The sequence below is a fragment of the Agrilus planipennis genome, unplaced genomic scaffold (genome assembly GCF_000699045.2).
Source record: "Agrilus planipennis isolate EAB-ADULT unplaced genomic scaffold, Apla_2.0 scaffold28, whole genome shotgun sequence".
Taxonomy (NCBI): domain Eukaryota; kingdom Metazoa; phylum Arthropoda; class Insecta; order Coleoptera; family Buprestidae; genus Agrilus; species Agrilus planipennis.
This window is the reverse complement of record NW_020438897.1, coordinates 1,400,065-1,411,043: the sequence shown is the minus strand read 5'-3', so window position 1 is coordinate 1,411,043 and position 10,979 is coordinate 1,400,065. Positions and strand designations below refer to the sequence as shown.

The following is a 10,979-nucleotide window of genomic DNA, read 5'->3' as shown; positions in this document are numbered from 1 at the left end:
AACTGAAGAAACTATAACATAAAGATAGAAAAACTATATCTCAATTACTTCAAACAGAAAAATATAAATCATACTCAATCTTCGCAGTTGGTAATATAGTGCAAAAGCCACTACTAGTCTAGAAAAACTCCAATATTTAAAAAATGAGCAAATGTCTGCAAAGTTTTCTTAAAAAATATTTTATATTTAAGTAATTGTAGAAAATTAAGTAGGTACTACAAAAAAGTATTTAGTTGGAAAATTTGAAAATACGTGTTTTGTAATTAGGGCTTAAAATACAAAAAGAAAATCTATTTTATATTTTACATTCGAAATAACAAATCAAAAATGTATTTGCATTTTGTATTTAAATACTTTAAAAAAAAAAAATTGTACACCTCTACTGATCATGAGTACTGGAACACACATAATGAAGTCATTTTACTTCTGTATTTACAGATTTTAGTAGTGGAAAGGTAAATTAGTTTTTTTTAAAAAGTCGTGTAAATCTCAATTATGAGCAGGTAACAATAAATAGATGAATGATTTATTTTATTGTATTTGAAGACTAAACAATAAATATGCTTGTCGTTGGGTGGTAACTTCAAGAAGACCTTTCAAGGAGTTTAGGGCTGTATTCAGTGACTTCACAGTTATTAAGCTGTTTTCTTTGGAGGCGGTAACCGAATTTATTTGAACTGAAAATTGACATTTGTATTTATGGGTTTATTGTTGACCACCTTTTACGGATGCACTTTAAATTTCGAATTCTGCAGATGTGCGGATAGTAAAACGAATCGTAATTTTTAAGGGATGACCCAAAAGCCAAGCTAGTTTATTACGACTGACTCACACATGTTTTGGATTATCCTTCATTTTGGGACTTAGGACCTTTGGGCTTCCTTTGTTATTCTTTCGGCTTATTACGTTTTGACGCAGTTTGTTTTTGAATTTCTAACAGTGAGCATGTACACTGTTGAAAATAAATAGTAATGCTAAACGAATTAATAATTAAAGATAACAGTTGATTTTATGTGAAGTTAGATATAAAAATGGAATGTCCTAATGAATTTACATTTAAGGTAAAAAACTAAATTAAAAAAATTGCTATACTTTTTTCTGATATTTTATTAGTTACTGTTTATGCCTAGATACTATCAGTTTTATTAAATTATATGATGTAATTTAATTAAGTAAAAGTGTTTTACTTTAAAGTTTTCAATTTATTATCTTTTTATTTCAGATATACCCAGATCCCGAGTCTGAAAAGGCAATAATGAGTTCTGTAGTTTATTGCATTCATCACAAAGAAGGATGCAAGTGGTCGGATGAATTGCGAAAACTAAAGGTAAGAGATCTGATCATGTGTAAAATGCTTGCTGAGTATTTAAAATTTACGTAACTCCTACACCTAATAGTCATCATCACATGCATCATTTCATTATTTGTATGTCTAGCTATATTCATCAAGGTTTTTCGGAAGTGTTATCACAAATTACACATTACTAAGTGTATGTCTTACACCTTTCCGCACAAGCGAAATTTCAGTTCCTTTCTTTATCGTGACTTCATAGGTTTAAACCACCCTCAGGCTAAATACACACTGCGATTTATATTAAAATCTCAATGTAAAATAAAATAGTGGCTGCAATAATTTTGTACAAGTGATGATGTAAGGAAGTCAATTAACTTTACTATTTTACGATGAAAAAAGATCATATAGAATACTTTTTACAAGTTAGTTTAATGACATATTTAATAGGTACTTGTACTAAACACTAAAATCATTTATTTTGTTTAAATTTTTACTTTTAAATACTCATCGAATCGAGCAGGAAGTATGAGAGTAAAATATAAGTAGCTGAGTTATGTGCAACATTATCCGGATAGTTTTATTTTGGGATTTTTGGTTAAACTGTTTGTAAATTATTACATCTTTAACCTTTTTTCTTGTAATTTCATTTTATATGTTTTAAGCTAATTTTGTAATACTTCGTATACTTAGTTTAGTCCATTTAAAAAGCTATTTCTGCGGAAAATTACGTTTTTATAAATCAGTGATTTGTTCATTATAATTTCGAAGGAAAACTAATTTGGATGTAACAGAATCTATAATTTATTTATGAAACCTCTAAAAGTTCAATGATATCCAAAACTCTTCTTTTTGTTCGTTGAATTTAGGACAGAATTATATATTTAGAATAAGTATATATTTCCGAGCGTACATCAATCCGAAACCTACAACGAAATCGAATCTAATATTTTTTTGTTGCAGTAGGAATTGTAATTAACAATAAATAAACGTTGTAAATAATTAGAGATAACAAGTTGAATGTTCAATTAAGTTTTCATTGATGTTTATCCATGTGTGCTCTACTTGGCACCTGACTCGTGAAAAAAATATAAATTCCCATCTCAATTTTATTACAGAATCCAATTGAAAAATCTTAAAAGATTGAACTTCATTATCATTTGCTAACAGTTGAAAAAAATGTTTCAAACAAAAGATACGCATAAAATAATTAGAAATGGTCTGTATTCTGTCGAAACAGCCAGACGCCGATCGTGATTTAGATCTTCTTGGATCTCATCAGCGCCTCGCAGGCAGCTCGACAGAACACAGACCAACTTTTACTTGCTGTCTGATCCAAAAAGATCGAAATCGCGATCGGCGTCTGGCAGTTTCGGCAGAATATAGACCATTTCGAATTATTTTATTCGATTAAGCTAACGTGCCTATCACGTTGGTTTTCAGCAAGTAGATATCCACACAAGTGGACTTTGTTGGAGCATACGTAATCCTAAAATGTAGCATCGTGCTACAGATGGCGTTTACTGCCCCATTTGTAGTATTTTCTAAAAGATACGCAGTTTTTAGCGTAACCTGTGAATCTGCAATCAAAAGCGATTGAAGATTTCAAATTTACCCCTTTCACATGAGATGGGGAGGGGGGGATCAATTTTGGCATCATTTGATAGCCTTCTCATAAATATCAGATTATCCAATCCAAAGTTTATTTTTCGAGATGGGTATTTATTCATTTCCTGTCTTTATGAACACCTTGTGACCTTCTATAGGGTGGTATGATAACTATTTTAAGTACGTTCACGTTTATTAGCTTAAGTAATAAGCAACAATCTAGTACGTTAGCTAGGTGAAGGAAGTCAGTGTCATGTAGGTACATATTTCTCGTTTATTTGTAAGCGGTAGACGGTCTTAATTTGATTTTCTTTCTCTTTTGTCGTTTACAGGCTCACCTAAATACCTGCAAGCATGATGCCTTGCCATGTACCAGCAAATGTGGAGCACAGATTCCGCGTGTTCTTATGGAGGACCATCTTAAGTACACATGTCCGCTACGACGAGCCAGGTGCGACTTTTGTAACAAAGAATTTACAGGTGAAACTTTGGAGGTAAGTAACCTAAAATCGTACACATCCTTGACTAATGTTTGTTATTCCACCTATATACATATAAATATGCGCTACCCGTGCGATCAAGCAAATAAACCCGGGTTATTTTTATAGAGATTCAGCTACAACATTTAGCTAATTGATACCTAGATACAATTTATATTGAAAAAAAGAAGAGTAAGTAGAAAAAGCTTGACAAAGATAAGTAAATTATGTCCTTAAGTTATCTTAATTTTTAGAAAATCCTAATAGTTTCAAGNCTTAATGCACACTCGTTGAGCGAGGCAAATTTATCCCATAATGGTTTTAAGATATTACTTACGGTTTTTAATTTCACTTACTTCCGCATGCTTGAGATAAATAATGTGATATAGCAATCTTATTTTTTTGAAGCCTCTTACAAACGCATTAACAATGGTTTACACTGACGATAAGCTCCTTTAATAAATGTTATCACTTGCTCGTTTTTTTTATACATGCACGAACATTAGCAGAAACATTTTAAAAAGGCTGCTGATTTATAAAAGTATGTAATTGGTTTCCGTTGAGTAAATTAAGCAAAATGTGCACGCAATTCTTTAAACTTTTTATTGTTCTGATCATCAGAGATTGGATTTATTTGAAATACTTGCATTTAAAATGTAAATCCAAAATAAAAAATACTTATTTTTATCGTAAATTTAAATATTTTTTTGAGAAAAGCATTTGTATTTTATTTAAAATACTTTTCCAAGCGTATTTTCTATTTGTAAAACGCAAAATACGCTAGTATTACCAGTTAAATGTATAAAATGATGAATGAAAGTTGGTCACATTGGCGATTGAAGGTATTAGAAGCTTAAAGATAGCGCAAAGAGGCATTCCATGAATGCCTTCTAATTCTTTACCTGAAAAGAGCCCAAAAAACTCTAAACTCCTTGAAAATGTATAATCTAAAATATTGGATCGATATTGGTTTCCGGGTTCATTGTCATGGTCCGTAGAATTTTGTTCCTAATTGATATCAGCACCTGCCAAATCACCACTTATCGTACCTTCAGCAAGGAACTACGAAATTCTATGAATTACGGCAAAACAGCTCCCAAAACGATATCGAATATCGATAGCTGTGTAAAACTGAAAACTATAAGATAGTGTGGTGTGCTAATAAATGCCTATAATCCAAAATTCTTAGAAAATGATTCGAAAAACTTCACTATTAGATGAACCCAAAAGTAAAGAAACTATGGATTCCATTTCTTTCACTTATTACGATGTGTAAAAGATCGGAAACACAATGGGGTTGTAAATATTTTAATATAAAATGATTGATGTTGATTTTACATAAATAAAATTATTTGCAACCCTATTTTGGCTCTGATCTTTCACGGTAAACAAACTATTTTGGCATCAGTGTCTCTTTTCCAATTAAAATGGGGGACAAAGGTAANTTTTAATTAATTGATAACACATAGATAATGGGTAATTTATTATGCATCATTGTGTAGACAAACCTTTGATGTCTGTACAATTTGAATTGATGGACTAATGAATAAAATATATGACAGGTTTTAATTAGTGAATCATTTCTACATTTTCAAGAATAATGTCTAGACTCTACAATCAACTTTAGGAGCACTTACAAATGCACTTATTATGTTTTTATTAATACTTACATAAGTATTTATGAAAAAAACGTATTTAATATATTTGTGTAAGCTTTCACGACCACATCTAATGTGTGATGCGTTTTCTCAGGAAACCAAAACGTAGCACACAAAATGTCTTTATTTGGAGTAGCAAAGTAGAACTATTATAATAAACTAGTACATTCTCCATTTTTAATATCTATTGGTGAACAGTAATCTAATGTAGGTCTCTACTCCTTTTAACTCCTGCTTTTGCTTCTTATAAGTTTCCAAGTAGCCTTTATTCTTGAGAAGGTGTCCTACCTACCTCGCCTATTTCTTATTAACATCCACAGCGCGCTGTTTTCCTACTCTTTCTAATACCTCCTCATTTATAGCCTCCTCTATCCACGGTACTCTCATCATTTGCCTCTAACTCAACATTCCTAAGGATTCTAGCCATTACGGTTTTGCGCTCCAGACATTCTTCTTCAACAATCTTTTTCGAATTTGTAAATTAACGGTTCGCGAGCACAGAAGTGACTTCTTTTTGTTAAAGGCGACTCGATCCTACGCAATCCTTTATTTTGTATCTCTACTGCTCCTTCCATCCTGAATTATCCGACTTCCTAAATGTCGAAAATTAGCGACTTCTTTTAATTTTTCATCTCTTATTTTTTTGATCCCTTTTTACCCTTGCGTACTAATATTTTTGTTTTGGTTTTATTTATTTTCATACATTACTATTTTGTTAATACTACTTTCATTTTATTTAAGGCTTACTAGATACTACTATTTCATCTGCAAATATTCGTCCTGTCATTGTTGATAAACGAAAAAAACTGACTTGATTTTTAGTACCTACTATTTTTTTCTTATTTACTTCTTATCTTAGAATCCATTTAAAAAATAATGCCGGTTGTCAGAGTTTACAAGAAAACACAAACACATCCCTTGTACAAATTTATTAAAAGATCATATAATTTACTGTATGTAACAGTTACACATAATAGCAATATACCTAAAGCTTTTTCATTAGACAAGCACTTCAAAGTGGTTTTTCCGGATACCGTGCTGTTAAATTAATTAAAAAAAAAATGCTATCTGCGTTCTCAAAGTTTCTCTTAGTATGAAATCGAATAAAAAGTTGTTAGTTGATCTTTATAGAAAGATGCTGTAATAGCACCTCCAACATAGACTTTGAAGTGTGTATTCATTATTTGCGAATGAAAATTAACTATTTTATGTAGGTATATATAAAAATCATCTTTGGAAAACTAGAAAAGCAAAACCAAATAGTATTCAAGAAGTGATTTTTGAAGGTGAGGAATTAAAAACATACCTGTTGCAATGATATGATATGTTTGCAACGTTTCCCTAAGTTGGTTTTACATGCACACATCTTCGATATGGTATTTTTCCCTTTTCAGCACCATGTTTTTTAAGCTCCTCCCATTTAACAGATCACAACAGTGGCGGCTGAACCTTGATGCAAATTTCAATTAAGTTGTTTAAACGAAAAAATACTTTCAATTAATTCTGCAAGCTGTATTTTGTCTGATCTAATTTTCTACTTAAACTTTCCCTTTACGTGCAAATCCAACCACAAATTCACTTGCAGCAGGATTACAATATTATGAAAACGTTTACGCAACAAAACTTGACTCTATCACAATAACACCACTTTTCCATCAACAATGAATGTTTTAGCATAATGTTATAGTATTTGCCGACAAAACGGTGCGAAACTGTTGCGTTTTTCCTGTAAATTTTTCATTGATCTCTCCAACAGCCCATTCATATTTTTCTCAAAACGGAAAACGGTAGCGATAAAAATGGCAAGTAAAGATTATTTATGTACATTACCTTTCAGGTCTAATGACCAAAGAACAATCGCGTTCGAGTGCAATATCAGTGTTTCTGTGTGCCTAATGGTTTTAGGTTTGCCAACTGAATAATAACCATTCCGCTCTTGTTAACAAGCTGAGTATCATCAAATGTCTTGAGAGTGTACAATGGACATACCGCTCGTCTCGTTTCCGGTGGGTGCAACTCTTGCATGACCTATACGCTTGCCAGATGTGAATTTTATCATTGTTTGGCTGCATACCAGACAAATTCATATGTTGCCTTTCAAGCGGATTTCAAACCTCATATTTTAACGAACAGCTGATGTACTCCCATGAAAAGATTGGGGCGTAAACGTCTCTCATCCCCTAAACATCTCTTCGCACAATACCCAGTAAATTATAGTTGTTACGAAATGGGTTGGGAAGCTGGAAGATGACCTCAGCAGATGGTCGTTTTTGGTTTTGAAAGAGACATGCATCTCGTACTTAAAATTAACTGCCAATTTTTCCGTTTAATTTAGTTTTTCAATTTTTTCACACTACGGGGAAAATAAAACAGGAAGATGTATCTCCATATCAGTGCGAAATTTTCAGTTAGTCGTCACTTCCAAAGCACAAATAATATAAATTACAAAGTCTTTAAAAGGGTTGAAGACAGGAAAGAAATCACAGTTGAACGAATAATGTAAACCAAGAAAGAATAAAAAAAGGTAAAGGAAAGAAATTTGAAAAATGTTATAAAAAAGATGAAAGAGAAGAATGTGGGCATAGGATGACTTTTAATAAAATTTGTAATGTGAAAAGAGAATGTCTATATAGCTGCATAGAATGGTTGAAGATAAAGAATAAATTGAAAATGATGTTACGGTCAAAAAGGAAATAAGGGATGTTGACGAGAATCAGGAAGGTGAAAGAAAGAAGATTAGGAGCTTGGAGAGTGAAATTGAAATAAGAAATAAGGTTAGAACAAAAAATGAAGATATTGAAAAACAAGGGGAATTTGAGGGTCACGAATATGTACATTAAGGAAGAAGTGGCAGTAGGGGAGAAGAACAGATTGTATTTATGACAAATGGTTAAGCAGGAAAAGAAGACAAAGTAGGTTCAAATAGACGAAAAGTATGATCTGTTTCAGGTGAAGAAAAGATAATGATGATGGAAGAATCTGGAAGATATTTCCAGTTTAAGAGGAAGAACACACAAGTTTCTAAGATTTTGTTAAAAAGTTCGAATTCTTTTTATCTGAAACTTCGTTAGAATATGAAGATATTAAGAAAAAAAAAACAATCAAGTAGTACACTGTCTTTTTAATGAACGTTTCAATCAAGCATTAAGTATTTTGTAATTTTTACGATAAAGTTAGAACATAACATTCATTAACATTAATACAAAAATTAGGAAAATTCGAAATTCTTTTCTCACAACGCACTTACATAATATTCGAATGATCCTTAATATGATTAAGTTTTAAATTAGAGAAATAACAATAAAAATTCCGATTAAGAAAATGACGACATTGTAATAATTAATCAAATCAGCATTCCCTTGTTAAAGCGCTTTCTTCGCGGAACTAATGCGTTATAGTAATCAAGATACGCAGACGATATAAAAATTCAAGTTAAAGAGATATGAAAAAATCAAAAAGTTCAACAAACGAACGAGCTGCTGGTTGTGTGAATAACCTGACATCAAGTTTGCTTACTCAGCTTTTGTGTATTAAATTCTGCGATACTTACGGTTTTTTAGCGATCATACCATGTGAACGTTTAAAACAATTACTTAATAATCGCACAGATTCAATGAGTAATAAAATACACAAAAAAAATAAATCCAGTAAACGGTCAATAAACAAATTTCAAGTTGTAGCCAAAAACCATATTAATTAAATAATATCGGAACATAGCCAGGTTTAACTATATTAAATGTTTCAAATTACAGACTGAGATTTTTACAACATTCTTTAATGTTTTCACACTTAGATATATTATAATTATTGCTACTATAAAGCAACATCGTGTTAATATGCTTCTTTGTATAAATATACCCATGGTCAGTAAAATTTTCTCACAAGCAAAATGAATTACAAGAAATAATGTTACAGTGATGACGAATACATTCCATGGGAGCAAGCCGTTTGAGTAAATTGCTTGGATCACGTTCGTCGAAGCAAGCTATGAATACATGATGGTATGAATGTCTAGTGAACCTTACAGCCAACGGTTTATTATAGATTGTTTCCATTGAAAATGATTTGATTAAATAGTGGACAACAGACGTGCAAAAATAATCGGTTCTTTGAATATCAATATCAACTCTAATGTTCAGTGAATTTCAACCGGGAAATCATGATTGATGGGCAATTTAATATATATCTTGTAAATAACTGAAATGTAATTCCGAAAAAACAATTTTCTTTGCGATTTTTGTCTCGATATGATTGGTGCATTCCTTACCCAAGAAAATTTCATTTCCTGGCCGAAAATTGGTGAAACGTAGTCATCATCATAAGGTCGTCAGTCCCATGACTGGTTGGACACGCACCTCCACTCTTTCCTATCCTGAGCTAAGCTTCGCATTTCCTTAAAACTAGAACAACCCACATCTTTAACTATTTGCGAACAGTAATTTAATCTAGGCCTACCTTTACCCTTCCTAACTTCCGTTTCTGCCTCTAATATATCTCTGAGTAAACCTTTATGCCTGCGAAGGTGTCCTACCAACCTATCCCGCCTATTTTTTATTGACTTCTATAGAGTCCTCTGCTCTCCTATTGTTTCTAATACCTCTTCATTTCTAACCTTCTCTATCCACGGTATCCTCATCATTTGCCTGTAGTACACAGGAAGAAATAAACATGCGGTCTGAGACATATATTTTATTACTTTTCATCCCTGTGCATAATATACAACCTAATTTTATCATGCAGCTAAAGGCGTAAGTTGTGTAAGACACTTACACGTTTACATTGCCATTTTAACTAGACGCGCGACACCTTGGGATACCCATATGGGACTTTACAATGGTGTGGTCTATTCTTGGAACATTCTGCTTCCCTGTATAGTACAGTACAACCCCATCTAATCAAAATATGTACTCACTAATGAACGAGGAATAAAATAACCCAACATTCCTATCATCAATTTATGATTCTTTCAATTCTGAGTCCCAGAAACTAACTAATATTATGTTTAGTGTACAACGATTAATTGAGTATTATGGTTAACATTGAATAGAGAAAAATGGTGCAGTACAATTCATGTACTCTTTGATAATGACATAACAACCCAAACAATGCCCACTATTAACCATGTTAAATGTAAGTCAACTGTAATACAAATTTAACTCTAATACGGTATTAATTAGGCTGGAAAACCCGGTCTATTGCAGAATCGCCTTTCTTGAAAATTTCAAGGGTAGGTATACCTACATGAATATTACTTGCAATAGTAACGTAACAATAGAAAAAACTATTTTAATAGTCGATATCATACGTATTCTGTCTAAATAATTTGTTTATAACGTAGATGCATGTTTTCTGCTAAATGTTAGCTCTTGGCATACGTCAACTTATCTATTTATAAATATTTTTTAGTACTTCTATACTGTCATTAATATTCGAAAAACCATTTGTAAGTACATAAAATTTTTTAAGCATTCTTAATGCACACTCGTTGAGCGAGGCAAATTTATCCCATAATGGTTTTAAGATATTACTTACGGTTTTTAATTTCACTTACTTCCGCATGCTTGAGATAAATAATGTGATATAGCAATCTTATTTTTTTGAAGCCTCTTACAAACGCATTAACAATGGTTTACACTGACGATAAGCTCCTTTAATAAATGTTATCACTTGCTCGTTTTTTTTATACATGCACGAACATTAGCAGAAACATTTTAAAAAGGCTGCTGATTTATAAAAGTATGTAATTGGTTTCCGTTGAGTAAATTAAGCAAAATGTGCACGCAATTCTTTAAACTTTTTATTGTTCTGATCATCAGAGATTGGATTTATTTGAAATACTTGCATTTAAAATGTAAATCCAAAATAAAAAATACTTATTTTTATCGTAAATTTAAATATTTTTTTGAGAAAAGCATTTGTATTTTATTTAAAATACTTTTCCAA

The 10,979-nt window shown here is 31.7% G+C and overlaps 1 protein-coding gene across 3 annotated transcripts in view; it reads left to right on the top strand.

Moving 5' to 3' along the window:
* The window catches only part of LOC108744569 (TNF receptor-associated factor 4), a 73,638-nt gene that overhangs the window by 56,075 nt on the left and 6,584 nt on the right, over positions 1 to 10,979 (top strand). For all 3 annotated transcript variants that reach the window (XM_018480420.1, XM_018480421.1, XM_018480419.1), the window contains 2 exons: positions 1,223 to 1,327; positions 3,232 to 3,393. In XM_018480420.1, coding sequence (XP_018335922.1) covers positions 1,223 to 1,327; positions 3,232 to 3,393 — 267 coding nt within the window. The remainder of the gene's footprint in view (positions 1 to 1,222; positions 1,328 to 3,231; positions 3,394 to 10,979) is intronic.